General features: G+C 55.7%; 1 protein-coding gene across 1 annotated transcript in view; it reads right to left on the reverse strand.

Moving 5' to 3' along the window:
• The window catches only part of TBC1D22A (TBC1 domain family member 22A), a 275,779-nt gene that overhangs the window by 235,598 nt on the left and 24,285 nt on the right, over window positions 1-15,896 (reverse strand). The window contains exon 4 of the mRNA XM_081059292.1: window positions 14,205-14,381. Coding sequence (XP_080915418.1) covers window positions 14,205-14,381 — 177 coding nt within the window. The remainder of the gene's footprint in view (window positions 1-14,204; window positions 14,382-15,896) is intronic.

Genomic DNA, 15,896 nt, shown 5'->3' on the forward strand with positions numbered 1-15,896 from the left:
ATAAGAGCACAGCACATCAGTTACGTAGGGAACATAATACATGGTCATAAACGACTGCCACTGGTTTGTGTATTGACTACACCAGACTCTCACGGTTCCTTGAGAGTGTGCTCTGTCTCCTTAGAAAACAGTTTGCTGTAACACAGTCTCCGTGTTACCGGCAGCAGCCTCGTCCATCTCATGTTTACATGTCTCGTGAGGGCACCATTTCCACTTGTGCTTGATTTAATTTCATGTTGTCTCGTTCATCTCGGCCCCTCAGGGTTCCCATAATGACAAATGACCTAATGACGCGTTTCCCATTGTTAAGTAATGTGTGACTGTACAAAGAGGCCAGATGAGAAGTCCCAGGACCCGTTACTCATGGCCTCTAATCTTAGGCAGATCCTCCTTCTCTGGGTCTCAGTTTCCTCATCTGCAAAGTGGGGGTGATGGGGGTGCTGCCAGCTCTACCTACCACTTAGAGTCAATACTGAACCAAAGAGCTACGTAGCAGGAAAGAGCTTTCTATATGCAGGCCATCATCCTCCAGCGGGCAGGGAGGTGCCACGCAGCGACCAAGTAGTGCTACCTCTATCTCATCAAGCAAAATGGCTGCCACGGACTGTTTGTTCCCCTCCCCCAACTTGCTATGTTATAAACCCTGACTCCCAAGGTGACGGGATTAGGAGGTGGGGCCTTTGGGAGGTGCATAGGTCATGAGGGTGGAGCCCCCATGAATGGGATTCGTGCCCTTATAAGAGACATCCCAGCATCCCTGCTCCTTCCAGCACGTGTGAGAAGGGCAGTGGCCCTCACCAGATACAATTCTGCCAGCACCCTGACTTCCCAGCCTCCAGAACTGTGAGAAACACGCCTGTGGTTTATACGCCACCCAGGTTGGGGTCTTCTGTTACAGCAGCCCGAGGTGACTAAGACCAACGCAACAGCTGTGCTTCACCTGCCATCTCATGTACTGAAACACACACACCCACCACGCCTCGGGAAGAGCTCGGCACCAAGCAGCTCCTGGGCGTCACAGCTGGCTGGCTGTGCGTGACATGAGTCCTCAGAAGGGCTCCAAGGCTCCACGATGACCAATGAGCCCCCGGCAGCGAGGTGACCAGCATGCACCCCATCAACTCGTGTGTCCTGAGAGTGTATTTTCAACAGAATGCTTTGTGGAGCTAAGCGGGGGACGAGAGCCCACTGGACCCCGTTAAGTGACAAAGCAAACCACTACCCCGCTTCTGGAGCACAGCATGGACCGGAATTCACACACGGTCTCTAGAGCCCTATTTCCATTTGGGTGGTGGCGCCTGTGTCACCCCAGCCTGAGAGCGTTTCTCAGGTATCTGGTCCTGTTGTCGGGGTCAGGTCACAGTCTACCTGCCTTCCATCATTAGAGCCCCCACTGAATGTCAATTTTCATTTGCCTTTCCGCCAGGTACCCCCTATCATCAGGGCAGTTCAAGAGGGGGGTCCAGTCCCTGGGAACTCAAGGGGCCATCACATCAGGCCTCTCCTGCCCCACCAGCCCTGCACACAAGTGACCACTGCGTTTTCCCTCCCAGGAAAGGATGACAACTCGGGCCCATCAGGAATCACACAGGGCCTGGGAGTGACAGTCCAAAATGGCACCCAGACCCCTCTTTTCTTCTCCACTTTCTTGCTTTTCATCTTTAACACATTCAACTTCCTACTTATAAGTTCTCTGGGCCTCCTGGGCCAAGCAGACAAACCGATGGCACAAGAAGGTCACTGGAGCAGAGGGCCTGGCTGGCACTGGCTCCCACTGTGTCCACCTAGAAAAGGAGAGTAACCAACAGAACCTCCATGGAAAAGTACCACAGTGAGTTGGGCCTCTGTCTCCTGGAAAGCACAGGATGCTGTGGAACGCTAGAGGGTAACAGAGAAACAGACAGCCTGTGCTTCGGGCCTCTCTGGGCTCCTTCCCAGGGATTCCATGTATATCCATGTACCTGACTACACAGCAAGCACTCAAAAAAGTGAGTTCTCACCACCACCACGACCACCACCACAGTCATCACCACCACCACCAATACCATCACCATCGTCACCATCACCATCACCTCCACCACCATCACCACCATCACCATCACCTCCATCACCATCACACCATCACCTCCATCACCATCACCATCACCTCCATCACCATCACCATCACCTCCATCACCATCACCTCCATCACCTCCATCACCATCACCTCCATCACCACCATCACCATCACCTCCATCACCATCACCTCCATCACCACCATCACCATCACCATCACCTCCATCACCATCACCTCCATCACCATCACCTCCATCACCATCATCACCATCACCATCACCTCCATCACCATCACTTCCATCACCATCATCACCATCACCATCACCTCCATCACCACCATCACCATCACCTCCATCACCATCACCATCACCACCATCACCTCCATCACCATCATCACCATCACCTCCATCACCATCACTTCCATCACCAACATCACCATCACCTCCATCACCATCATCACCATCACACCATCACCTCCATCACCACCATCACACCATCCCAAAGCCCTTGATCTACATCTAAAGAAGTCACGAAATTCTGCTGCTATAGTTCCCGCTACCCTTCCAATTGCTCACCACTCTTCCAACCCTCCTTCTTAGGGAAACCCCCTTCCTTCTAGCTTCATCTGGCAAGTGTATAGGATGTGTATTTGAAGCATGCACCAGGTAGGACCTGTGGTCACAAAACCTGCCAATCCCCTAATAAAACACCGTTCTTGTGTCCAGTCAATGCCTGGGGAGAAGCAAACACCTATTTGCTCAGCAACCATCAGAAGGCCTGTCCCTGGAGGAAGTCAGATTTCCAGGCCTCGTATTACCAAAACCAATTCCACAACCATATACTCTGGGTCTGGCCAGCCGAGGATCGCCACTATTCTGCCCACTCCAGACCCAGGTGTGACTCGCCTGCCACAGACACTTCCCTCTGCCCACCTGTGTTCCCGTCACCCCTGACTCGAGCTGTGGGTACAACTCACCATCACTTCCAAAGCCTCCGCGAGGTCGAAGCATATCACCCCATTTTTCTAAGTTAACACATACTTACAACATTTCTTATCTTGGTTTTTTCTCAGCTCAGCTCTATATGTCAGTTCTAATGGTCTGTGGTCATTCTTTTTCTTAATAATAGATTTCAAGAAACTTAAATCATCTTTTTTTTTTTAATTTTTTTTTTATTTTATTTTATTTTTTTGCGTTTCCAAGGCTAGACACCTGGCTGTACCATGGTTTGTGGTCCTTTAAAGTCCCAGTTCCCTTGGGGGAGTGGGACACAGCGGGCTCATTCTCAATGCCATGTCTTTGACCATGAAAAGTCAAGTTCACTGGCTCATTCCCTCCACACCCAACACAATGGTTCAATACAATTCAAACGTTTTCTGGGGCTCTACGACGTGCTTGGGACGCTGCTAAAAGCCAGCCATGGGTTAAATTCTACAATATAAGAAAGACAGCCCTGGGCCTCACGGACCACTGGCAAAGTGACACATACACAAAAGTCTGCGGGGCAAACACAGCTGGCTGTCTAACCCATATCCCTCCTTGCTCTTCCTGTTACCAGAACCCTAATTCCAAAGTGCCAATGGTTGAACCCATTTCTCAGCAACCCTGGCAGCTCGGGGTGGCCATGTGACCCAGTCCAGTCACACTCAGCTTCCCAGATAAGAAGACAGGTGCCCTGGTGACTGCCCTTCGCCTCCCACAAGATGATGGGCACCGTCTTGTGGCCACAAGCTTAGATCCTTGAAGAGAGCACAGTGAAACAACGCCGACAGCTACCTAACTCTAGACACCGTGCTGAGAAAAATAAACCACTATTGTTTCAAAGCCCGTTACCTACAGTCAAACCCACATCCCTCGACATCAGGTAACGCATGTCAGCTGGGGAACCGCGAGGGGGCCAGGGGGCGGGAGAGGTAAGACTGACAGCTAGTGGGCTGACGACTCCACCAGCATTTCCTGAGAAGGCGCTGTGTACTGCCCTGCACTGCAATGAGGATGAGCGACAGAGCCACGGCCCACAAGGAGCTCACCGTTTAGTGGTCAGAGGGACACAACTCTCAAGTCGATGAGAGGCGGAAGGTGACAGGAGCTAAGTGACGGGACAAGTGCTGAGAGAGCAAGGGGCGAATCGCTCCCGGCGATTCTTACACACCCTCCTCACTTCTCTTCTCCCTCAGATAGAGAAAACAGACACCACAGTCTCACAACCGCTGAATTAGTAATGAATAGCCTAATCTACAAGAGAAATTACTAGAGAAACAAAGACAAACATGTAACAGGCTGACTTTGAAGGCTGCTCCTTTAAAATTGTACAATAGACTGGTAAGCACTTTTTTCACAAAAAATCGAAGCTTCTACAAAGAAAGTCAGCATGCCATAGAAACAAGTTCTCTGAAAGAACTTGGGAGGTTTCCTATGGAACTGAAGATTTACTCCACTAGAGAGTCAGTGAAACACTTAACTTTCACCCAGTCATGTTCAATTTGTTTCCCTGGAAGCTGAGTGATACAACAGGCAGTTCAAATACCTACGCTGGCGGTGGCCGTGCGGTGGCGGCAGGAGCCCTGGCCCCGCGGCCCCACAGACCGAAGCAGACGACAACCCCAGGCAGTTCGGCTAGGGGCTCCGCGGGCTGACATGCCCGACAGGAGGTAAGGCCACGGAGATGAAAACGGAGATGAAAACACCGTGGTCAGCACGGCGCGCGTGAACAGGGGCGACCGTGGCATGTGGGTGTCGTTACCTTTTCCATTTCTGCCACCTTCAGTAACGTTCCGGTAATGTCATCACGGAAAGCTGTGGTGAGAAGATCCCGCAGGGAGAAGAGATGCAGAGACGTGCTCCGCGGCGGGCAGAGTCGGGCAGGAGGCTGGCCGCCCGCGCAGAGGACGGAGCTCTGAGGGCAGGCACGTGCGGCGACACTGGGGACGCGGGAGCAGTGTGAGCCAGGAGCCGCGCTGTGGAAACTCTGCCCCACTAAAGGGGACTCACGGCAGCGGGCGCCACTTGGATCGTAGTAATAATTAGTTCCCTACAAACTCCTTTTAGAGAAACAAAACAAAACCGGAGAGAGAGGACCATGCAGCCCCACGACAGGGAGGAACGACCACACAGTGGCTCGGCACCGAAGGACAAGTGCCCACTCGGGCTGCTCACTGGGCCAGGCACGGAGGGGCCAGCAGGGCTCGACAGAGGCCTGGCCCCTGGAGGGAAGGGGGCACATGCACAAGTGGGCGGAGGGTGACGGGTGCCCGGAGGAAAATAAAACAGGATGAGGGAATCGAGGACGCAGACATTCTGGGCGGGCAGAAGACGCTGCTGCCTCGCTCGGCTCGGCTCGGCCAGGAGATCCTGATGACAGGGGACACTGGAGCAGAGAGCTGGAGGAAGTGAGCCCCACGGAAATCCAGGGCAGGCCCGGGGCACAGACATGCTGGGGTGTTCCAGAAAGCACAGAACACAGGAGGGGAGGGCTGAGGGGAGGCCTGAGAGGAAGGGGCAAATCATGTCACCAGGTCTGCAGCTGTCCCCGAGCCAGCCAGGAACCACGGGGTGGCTGACAAGCAGCAGAGCTGCCTTTACTTTCAAAGGATCACTGACTGCTGCGTGGAGGGTGACTTTGGGCACAGGGGCTGGCGGGGGGCCGGCAGGCCAGAGGTGTGGCTGGACCAGGGCGTGGGCGGACGTGCTGAGCATCTGAAGGCGACAAGATCCGGTGACAGAGCGTGACGAGGACATGGGAGAAGACGACAGGGCTGAGCTTGGGCCTGAGGCCCTGGAGGGGCAGCTCCTGTGCACAGAGCTGGGGAGAGGGCGGGCGGGTTCCGGGGAAGGAGTCAGCCTATGGCTTCAACTCAGTTGCTGCCTCCAACCCAGAAAGCGCTTTAAAAACAGGTGAACTTTTTAAAACACTAACTCGCCCACATGTGTGTTCTTCGCGAAAGCAACTTAGACAGCGTTCCCCACGGTTATCAGAAGAGATGCTACCTGGGAGAACCAATAATGGGGGGAACTCCAGGAGAAAAAGGCGGAAGGTGGAGACAGGCAGGGAGAGGACAGAAGAACGTGAAGAAGCCTCGACCCACAGGATCGAGCCGGCCTGTCACCTCATAGAGAGGCAGGGGTCTCGCCTGCAGCCCGTGCTCTGCACCCCGTCACACCAATGCCCACCCAGTTCAGACAGAATCAGAATTGGCAATAATACCAGTTCCCACGCAAGGTGAGGCTCAGCCAATCCACACCCTGGAAAACGAGACGCAGCAACCATGACAAAGGTCCCAAGAGAATCCTTCCTATCCCACAGTGCATCACACAAGTGCACGTGCACCTACTATGTGCCAGGCCCACCCCCACCCCGCCCACGGCGTGGGCTCTGAACAGGCAGGAGTCAGAGCCCAGGCTGTCTCATAAATTCATTAGCCCGCTTTTTGAAGCATCTCTTTGTTGCACTAAAAGTACTTTTTCCTCAAACCACAGAGCAGAGATAAAGCCAGACCTTCAAAGGCACCACCCCCCCAGGCTTCCCGACAGCCTGAGTGGGGCCATCACTCCTGCCCCATCTCTCACACGCTAATTGCTTTCCAGAAGCGCTGCTGGCATCGGCACAATCCTCTGGGCTTATCCACAGAAGCTCATCTCTAGCTCAACTGGCATCAGACGACGAAAGAACCAAACACTGTCCACACCTCGTATTAGAAACGGGATGTAAACAGGCCAACTAAGCCAGTGGGTCACAAACACAGTGACTGGGGAGACGGAAGTGCATCCAGCCAAGAAGAGGGGGCGGGTGGAAAGGAGCAGGAGCAGGGGAAGAAGGGGAGAGGAGGAAGGGAGAGGAGGGGAAGGGGAGAGGAGGAAGAGAGAGGAGGGGACACGAGGAGGTGAAGAGAAGCAGGGGAAGGAGGGGGACGGGACTGCGAAAGGAGGGGAAAGGAGGGGAGGGGGTAAGAGAAAGGAGTGGGGGAGGAGGGGAGGGGAGAAGAAGGGAGAGGGGAGACGAGGAAGGGGGAGGGAGAGGAGGAGAGAGAAGGGGAGGGGGGAGAGGGACAGGAGAGACAGGAAGGGGGGTGAAGAGGAGGGGAAGTGCGGGCAGGGTGGGGTCACTGCCTCCCCAGGGCCAGCACTGTGCTCCGAGCGGTGCCACTCAGACGAAGCACTCGGGTTGGCGTCCTCGTGGAAGTCCTTCCCTGGTGAGATTCAAGGGACAGACTGAGTGAGCTGGAGCTGTCCTCTTGTCCCTCTCATGTTCTAATCCCTTCTGAGGACCTGGTCAGGCAAGCACCTCCCTAATGAACGGGCCTTGCCCTTACAGTGCAGCTAAGGCTGCAGGGCGGGCGCCTGGCCACTAGAGGGCGATGCTGGGCGCTGCTGGCCCTGCGCCGGGACCTGGACCTGCAGGAGCAGAGGTGGGCCCGGCCACAGCAGGCCAGGAGCCATCCCACAAGGCCCAGGTCCAGCCTTCTGCTCCAGGCGCTCCGACAAGGCCCCCAGGGGAGGACAGGGCCCCTTTCCTCAAGGCCTCCGAAGAACAAGGAGCATAATGCCCGCCGTCTCCACCAACCAGGAATGAGTGTGACTGGGGGTGTGAGCACATCCCGTGGTGACCGTGACCGTCTCTGCCCTCACTGCAGGGCTGTAGGGCATCTGGCCCTGAACCAAAGACTCAACCTCGTCAGCTGTGCACCAGGAGCAGGCTGCTATCTGGAGCAGACGGCCGGTGTGCCTGGGTTTGGGGGAGTGTGTGAGTGTGTGTGTGCGTGTGTGAGTGTGTGTGTGTGAGTGAGTGTGTGTGTGTGAGTGTGTGTGTGTGAGTGAGTGTGTGTGTGCACACACGCGTGCCCGTGCACGTACACATGCATGGCACAGTACCGAGCAAGCGTAAGAACCCAAAATGGCAGCAACTGTGCAATTACTTGGATAGACCGTCGTCCCGCCTTACTGGCAGGGGACACGAGACCCCCCGTGGAGGCCTGAGACCACGGATACTATCGCACCCTCTGTATGTGATTTTTCCTGTACACACATAACCTTGTCACCGGAAGGAAGCACTTGACGGCTTCTCCTCGGCATCTCCGAATTGCCAGCATCACTGCCCTGCGCTTGGGGCCTTTATTAAGTAAAATAAGAGTGACAGGAACACAAGCACCGCGAACTGACACAGTGGATCTGATCACCGAGCCGGCACTAAGTGACGGGGGGGCGGGGGGGGGGGGGGGAACACGTGGCACGGGATGACAGACGTCTACCTGGGGGGCAGAGCAGGGTTATATCACGCTACTCAGAATGGCACACAATTTGAAAACGTATTTTTTTATAGCAGAAACACATTATTTACTAGCCAAAGGGATGATCCTAATGAAGCCAACGCGAGGAGCAGCCGCCTGTACACGTCTGTGATAGAGATGACTGAATAATAATGGGAAAAGCCTGGAGAGAGGTGCTCATGGAACCGAGTCTGTTTATCCTCGCAGCTAATTCCTGTCCAGAAGGACGATGGAACTTTTACTCCACTTTTTCACACACCCAAGTACAGGGGACATTATTCAAGACTCATCCACCACTAACTCCCCACCTTCCAGTTTTCTCGTTATTGTGCTTTCCTTCCCATCCCACTCCTCAGCCGTTTACGGCGTTGCAGACAGTCTGAGTTTTTCTGCCATCAGCTGTAGTTTCTTCAAACTCCTTCCCGGGTTATGTGAAAACTGCGCTGTTTTCAACATGCTCCATTTTTACAGTGAGGTGTCTGCCATCAGATGTGATGACACAGTGTGGTTTGGCCATGGCACCCACTTTTCGCAGAGCCAACCCCACTCCGACTTTCCCTCGTGGACTCATCAAAAAGCCTTTGTTCCACTAAGTACCATCTTCCTACCAGCTGCTGGTTGGTGCCCATGGTAGGCGGCAGGAGGGGCGAGAGGGGCAGAAGGTGGCATGGGGAGTGTGGCTTAAAACTTATAAACTGCTTATTTCTGGAATTTTCCATTTAATATTTTTTGACCACAGTCAACCGCGGGTAAGGGAAATCGTGGGAAAACAAAACTGCAGATAAGGGGGGACAACTGTACTGCTTCCCCTGGCTGTTTCACTAGTCCTGATTTTGTCTCCCCAGTGAAATGACACACTTCTTGGGCGTGTTCTGGTTCCTGTGTCCATTAGCTGTCCCCTGTCCTCGCAGCCTCTGGGCCCCAGCTGTGACAGTGTTGGCTTCCTCCTTCTCCCCAGTCTACCCAGCTTTATGTCCCACTAGGCACAGGGCCCACTGGCCTGCCCTCCGGAGGCTGGGGAACTGACCACCCCACCTCACCCACACCAGCCAGGACCCTCGGCTCCTTCCTCCATCTATTCCCCCGATTCTTCCCTGTCCCTCCAGTCCCTCCCCTCCCCACGCCCAAGTGACTGCCCAAGGACAATGCCACCACAGCGCCCTCCCCAGAAGTCCTCAGGGCTTCTCCTTCCACAGGACAGCACCCACTTTCTGATGCCTCCAGAGTGAAAGCTGAGGTCCTTCTCCTGGCCTTTCAGCCCCCAGGACCTATCCCTTCGTGCCTTGCTGGCCTCCTGCCCTCTCCCAGCAGGCCCCAGCCGCTACAGCTGCTCTCCATGCCACAGGCAGGAAGCCCCACTGCACCCAGGCCCTGTGCCCCGCTGCCCCCTCCCTGGGAAGCTACACCCCACCTGCAAATGCACACCTTCCTGGAGGTCTCCCCGAAAAGCATGGCAGGTCCTAGAATAGCGTCATTTCACTTCCACATCGTTTGTTATGACGTTGACGAGACAACGAAGGAACTTAAGGGTTTCGTTACAGGTCGTTTCGCTTCGAGTCGCAGAGCCGAGGGAAGGTGTTGGGTGAGGACTTACTGACCCCACGCCCGAGGGTCTGCGGCCCACTCACTCTAGGGCAGCACCAGCTCTATCAGTCAGCAGCTTTACTCTCCACACGCACGTAACCTCTGACAGCTGTTAGAGGACTGACTTCACATGTGTGTTTGTCCGTCTCCGCGCGCCAGGACGCCATGTCCCCACCCTGGAATGTGTGGGCAGGGCCCCCGGGGTCTGGCACCTGCTTCGCCCCAGTGCCTCCACCAGGAGCAGATGCTCAGTGACCACGGGTGAGGGAACGAAGCAGGCGGGCAGCTTTCGGACAGCACCTCCTATGCTGCAGGACGCTGCAGGGTCGGCCCGATGGCCCGTGATGGCTGATGACACAGGAGGCTGGGTGTGTCCTCCTCAGAGTCGGTCCCCTGGCTCGGGGGCTGCACTGCCTCCTCCCCCGCCATCACCGCCGGGGAGGCTGTCCTCCAGCCCCGGGCCCTGAGGGCACATCTAACTCGGGGTGAACGACCCCAAACCCCCAACCAAAAAACCCTCTGCTCCCCACGCCGTCTACTGAGAGCCCCCATCTCACAGCCCAGGTCACATACCCACATGGAGGCCGGCCGGCCCCACGCACCTGGCCCCTCCATGCTCACTTCTGACGCCTGCAGGGCCAGGGGACGTGTCACACACCGTGGGACCTCAGGCCCACGCACAGGCCCCGCACACGGCCAGGCTGCACTGCCATGCAGAGGCCTCCCAGTGCCATTTCCGTGGGCACCGGAGCAGGCAGCCGTGTGTGGGGACGTCCGCGTCCCTGAGAGGGCCGAAGTAGCTGTCACACTCGTTTGCCACGCTCAGCCCGGGCTCCTACCAGCGCAAGCTACACGGGAAGCCACAGCCGCTGCACAGGCCGGCCCTCGGCGGGAGACTCGTTCCTGTGGGCACATCTCACCACAGCAATGTCTCTCCAACACTGACCGGCACGCAGTGGCCGCTTGTGCCTTTCATGTAATGTGAAGGCGATACATTCTGCTGTCTTCCGCAGCGGTCTTAAATGCCTTACAAAAACAAGCACCTTACCAGCTATTTTCTCTTGCCACTAAACACAAATCCAGTCATTGTTCAGCTGTGAAAGCCTTGGGTTTAGCTTTTTGGTGTCAGATGTGATATTTAAATAGAATTCTGAAGAAAGAGTAAAAAACCCGTAATCCCACCAACCTAACAAAAGAAGATTTTTACACGTTAACCTTTCAATCTATCCATCCATCCACGCATTTTCCCACAAGTCTTGAAAGCTTTATTTTTAAGTATGATTTTAAGTTCCCAAGTTACCCCAGTGACAAAGTCCACGAGAAGGTTCTAACTGGGGGCTCAGATCCTGGCCCAGAACAGGATTCCATCAGGCAATCCTGTTCTCATCAGCTCTCTCCCTGCCACCTACCGTTAGAAACAGCGGAACATAACCAAGAAAGCATCTAGAAACTGCCTTGACGTGTCAATAATGATCACGAAAGTGGCCACATATGCCCACGTTCTAAGAGTCAAGTTAGAGGCTAAATGGGTCAATGCAAATAGAAAATAACGTCTCCTGAGCTTCTATGACATGCCGGGCGCCCTCCTAAGCACTTTCTGTGTATTAGCTGCACAACTGCTACAGCTGCCGTTACGCCTACAGATGAGTGAGGGGACTGAGCCCAGAAGTCGCCAGGCCGGCCCAAGGGCCAGGTCACGGCGAGGAAGCAGTGGGGCCAGCACTCCACGCAGCAGCCCGTCCCCACAACCTCCACTCTCACTGGCCTCCCTACACTGCCTGAAAGGCTGACGTGTGTTGGGGAGCCAGAAAAGCCAGTGGCTACGGTATGTCCTTCCCAGCGTGGTGGGGAGACTCCCACCTGGTCCTCAAGCTCTCCCTCTCCCCCACCCACATTAGCGATGCTCTAGAACGTCCCCAGCACAGAGGAGGATGGGACATCTGAAGAACAGTTGTCAAGTCGTCTGTAGTAACGGGAAGTTTGGAGTGCCCATCAGGAGGGGCGGTACATGACGACGGGGCACCGCGACCGCTGTGCTCAGAGCACTGCACAGGCTACGGCGTTCTCCCGGGTTTCACAGGAAACACACGGTTCCGTGTGCAAAGTGAGAGTGACAGCACCACCATTCCTGTGGAGAAGGAAGGCGCACGGTGCGAATGCACAGACTCAAAGGTGTCTCCACAAATTACCAAGGACAGAGAGTAACTCGTCCCTGGAAGAACTGGCAGATCCCATCTTTAGCAGGTGATCAGAGGACGTCATCGGCAGCAGGACAAAGCAGCCCACGGCCTCCTGCGGCAGTGACCAAGAACACAGACGCCCTGACGGGCCCAAATCTCCTCAGGAGGACATGACCGCCCACACCGAGGGGCCTGCGCTCTGCAAGGACCCCCAGGGCAGGGAACGGGGCGCAAGGCTGGTACTGCACCTGGTTAACACAGACAGGAGACGTGACGCGAACGCGGCACGTGGTCCCACGGGATTCTGGACTAGAGGAAAGATATATGGTCAAACATGGCCTGTGGCTTACATGACAGTACCGTTTGGGTACTATTGCTAACAAATTTCCTGACTTTTTTATATTATTATTAGTTTCAGGTGTACAAAACAATGTAATGGTTAGACGTTTACACCCCTCACGAAGTGATAAGCCCCTCCCCCGATCCTCTGACATCGTACATGCTGCTACAATTCCGTTGACTCTATTCCCTGCGCTGTACCCCACATCCTGTGACTATACATGTTAAATTGTAGTTAACGTACAGCTTTATTCAGCTTCAGCTTCGGGTGTGCAGGGCAGTGGTCCGGCACCTCCACCGTCCATGAAGGGGTCTCCCTAATAAGACAAGTGCCCATCTGACACCCTCCAAAATCTTTACAACATTATCGACTATGTCCCCCAAACTGCTTTTCGTATCCCCACGGCAACAGTGTGAACAGCACCTTGTGCTTCTCATCCCTTCACCTTCTCCCCATCCCCACCCCCGCCCATCTAGCAACCCTCAGGTTTTTCTATCTCTGAGTCTGTTTCTGTTTAGTTTGCTCGTTTACTCTGTTCTTTAGATTCCACAAAGCTCCTGACTTTGACAGTGATTCTGGGACTCCACTGAGAGAATGTCCTGTTCTCAGGAAACACACAGTGAAGTTTTCAGGAGTGAGGGGATATGATCCAACATTTCAAGGAAAATATGTGTACACACGGCAGGCGCATAATGAGAATGAAAACAGCAAAATGTAAACAATTGATGAGTCTGGGTAAAGAGTATATGGGAGTTGCTTGTACTATTCATGCAACTTTTCTATAATTTGACATTATGTCAAAATGAAAAGTCTGACCCAACACTGCATGGACCATCTCTGGACGAAGACACATGGGAACGAGCACAGGGAGGGAAGGGGGAGGGGGCAAAGGAAAGGAACTCATTTTCACCACACGCCCTTTAGCGCGTGTAAATGCCTAACATGTGCGTGTCAAAAACCAGCAAAACTAAAGAGGGAGCCCCCCATGAGAACGGTACCCAGAACCCCAGAACGAGGCTCCGAGACCTTCCAGGCAGCCTCCTGGGCCCCAGGCAGGCAGGTTCCCCTTGGCCAGGCTGGCTGCTCTGCGCCACCCATCCATGGGCCTCACCTGCCACCTGCTGGCCGAGCGCGGCACTGCCCACCTCAGGGCGCCCAGCCCTCAGCTCCTCTGGCACTTGCCCTGCAACCAGGAGTGATATCCTGACCATCCTGAAGGCGCCAGCATCCAGCGAAACGCCTAACACAGGGCGGCACTTGACAAAGCGGAGCTACATAAATGAAAGAATGCAGATTCCAGCGCAATTCCAGCAGACAACCTCGGCAGTGAGCACGTGCCTCAGAGCCTGGCTGCAGAGCGTCCATGGGGCAGGTATCATGCCCCACCAGAACCACACTGGTGACGGCACTGTCCCCTGCACAGCCCATCACATTCTATGCCGACCAGGCGACCCAGCAGGAAGGTGCAAAGTCAGCAGTGGTCCCGACGGCGCCGAGCAGCACGGCCCCAGGGACACTGTGAAGAGCAAGGCCGCCCCCCACCAGCCTCACAGAGCAAACCAGGGGCAGCTCTAAGAAACCAGGAGAACATAGCTGGGGCCTAAGAAAATAGAGGAACAGAAAATACTGATCAAATTGCACTGGACGCATATTAACAGAACATGGCTGAACAATGTACAGTCCACGGGGAAGCAAGCGCATTCAATGATAGCAGACGGGCCCTTCAAGACCTGCACCTTTCAGAAACAAGGCGCACCTGGCAGCCGCCACCCCAGGGACTTACCCAGGTCTGTGTTGGGTCCGGCAAGGAGCTGCTTGAACTTGTCGAGCCGGGAGGCCTCTCTTTCACTTAACGCTGAGCTGCTGAGGGTGCTGGGCTCCGATGTGCCACCCAGCGCAACAGTCGCTGAGTGTGGGAGAGACTGGGACCTCTGCAGAGGGACCGTGTTGCTGGTACTTTCTGCGGAAGGAGAGAAAACAGAGGGTGAGGACGGCTTCTGGGACTTTCTGACTGCCTTGTTCCCCCTAAGAAGGCCTCCCACTTGCTGAGCTGCTTTCCCTATGTGAATGCTGCCGTGTCACAACTGTCCCTTCCTCCCAGCACTAAGCCACGCGGACCCTGGTTCCTTAAGCAATAGATGAAACTAGCTACTACTTAGGAAGTTCGCCCGCCTTCCTGCTACAGTATTATCCATAGTAAAATAGACACACCCCACACAGAAGCAAGACAATGACAACCAGAAAACTCTGGGCCACCGCAGGATGTGACAGAGGCCAGGGCACCCCCAGATCAGGCCTACCCAGATGACATGACCCGAGGATCTGTGGGTGTAGGGTGGGAGGGTGCCTGCATGGGTCACCCAGGCCTGAGCATGGAGGAAAGCCCAGGGTCACCTGCAATGGGGGTGTAGCCCGAGAAGGCACTGAGGCCAGGAGGCCAAGGCTAGGGCAACAAGAGTGCGAACCCACAGTCCCCAGAGCATGGGGACCCCAGTCTGAGCCTCCCGGGGCTCCCCAAACGCCATGAGGAAGCGAAGTGAGCCAAAGCCCACTGTAGGCGGGAGGAGGGGCACTGAGCACAAGCCTGCCCAGCCCTCGCCCAAGCCACCACTGACCCCACGACAGGCTGAAGGGCCTGCTCCCACAGGAACCCAGGGGACCCACAGGGGTGAGGTGAGAGCACATGACATCAGCAGCCCAGGACCAGGGACGGCCAAGGCCCTCAGGTGACTCGACAAAGAGCCATGGAACCAACAAGGGACCCACGCGCAAGAGGTACAAAAGGCTCTAACGCCCGGTCTAAATGCCATCGAGCGATGCCGTCTTCTGAAACAGAAATGTAAAGCAGAGTGAAAAACAAGCTCCAGGAAGTGGGGCGAGAAGCACACAGTGGGCTACACGTGCTAACGTCCTCTGGCGGCAGCTGCTGCCAGGCTGGGGGGAGCCAGGGGTCAGCACTGCTGTGCAGTGTGCTCTTCACCCCAAAACATGGCCGGGGAAGGCTCCATACTGCAACCCCCAGGCACCGAGGAGCGGGCGACCCGCAGCCTCCGGGCAGGCTGGCCCAGATGAGCTTCCAGAAAGGCCCGCCAAAGTGGGCGCAGAGGAGCGGGAGCACTCCCACTCCCCCCCACTGGCTGCTGCTCCCAGGCTGACCCTCCCCCGCAGGAGCCCCCTCAGGCCTGCACGCAGCACAAGCGCCCGGAGCACCCCTCACTTGGCTCTACAGCATGCGGCCACCCCACGGCTTCCCAGCCACACACCACGTGCGTTGCTGCCTGGCTGCTGTGACCCCACGGTCCTGTGCTGCAGGCCCCCCCCCGCGGCGCCCCCACGGGATCTGAGACGCGTGGAAGGCATGGATCCTAAAGGAGGAAGAGGAGAGCGAGAGTCTCACCTGTCCTCCGCGCACCCCTCCATCCCCCCCAGCAGGCCCCCATCACGTGACGGTGTTAGGAAGCCGGGCCCTGGGACC

Source organism: Rhinolophus hipposideros (assembly GCF_964194185.1).
Source record: "Rhinolophus hipposideros genome assembly, chromosome: 9".
Classification (NCBI taxonomy): Eukaryota; Metazoa; Chordata; class Mammalia; order Chiroptera; family Rhinolophidae; genus Rhinolophus; species Rhinolophus hipposideros.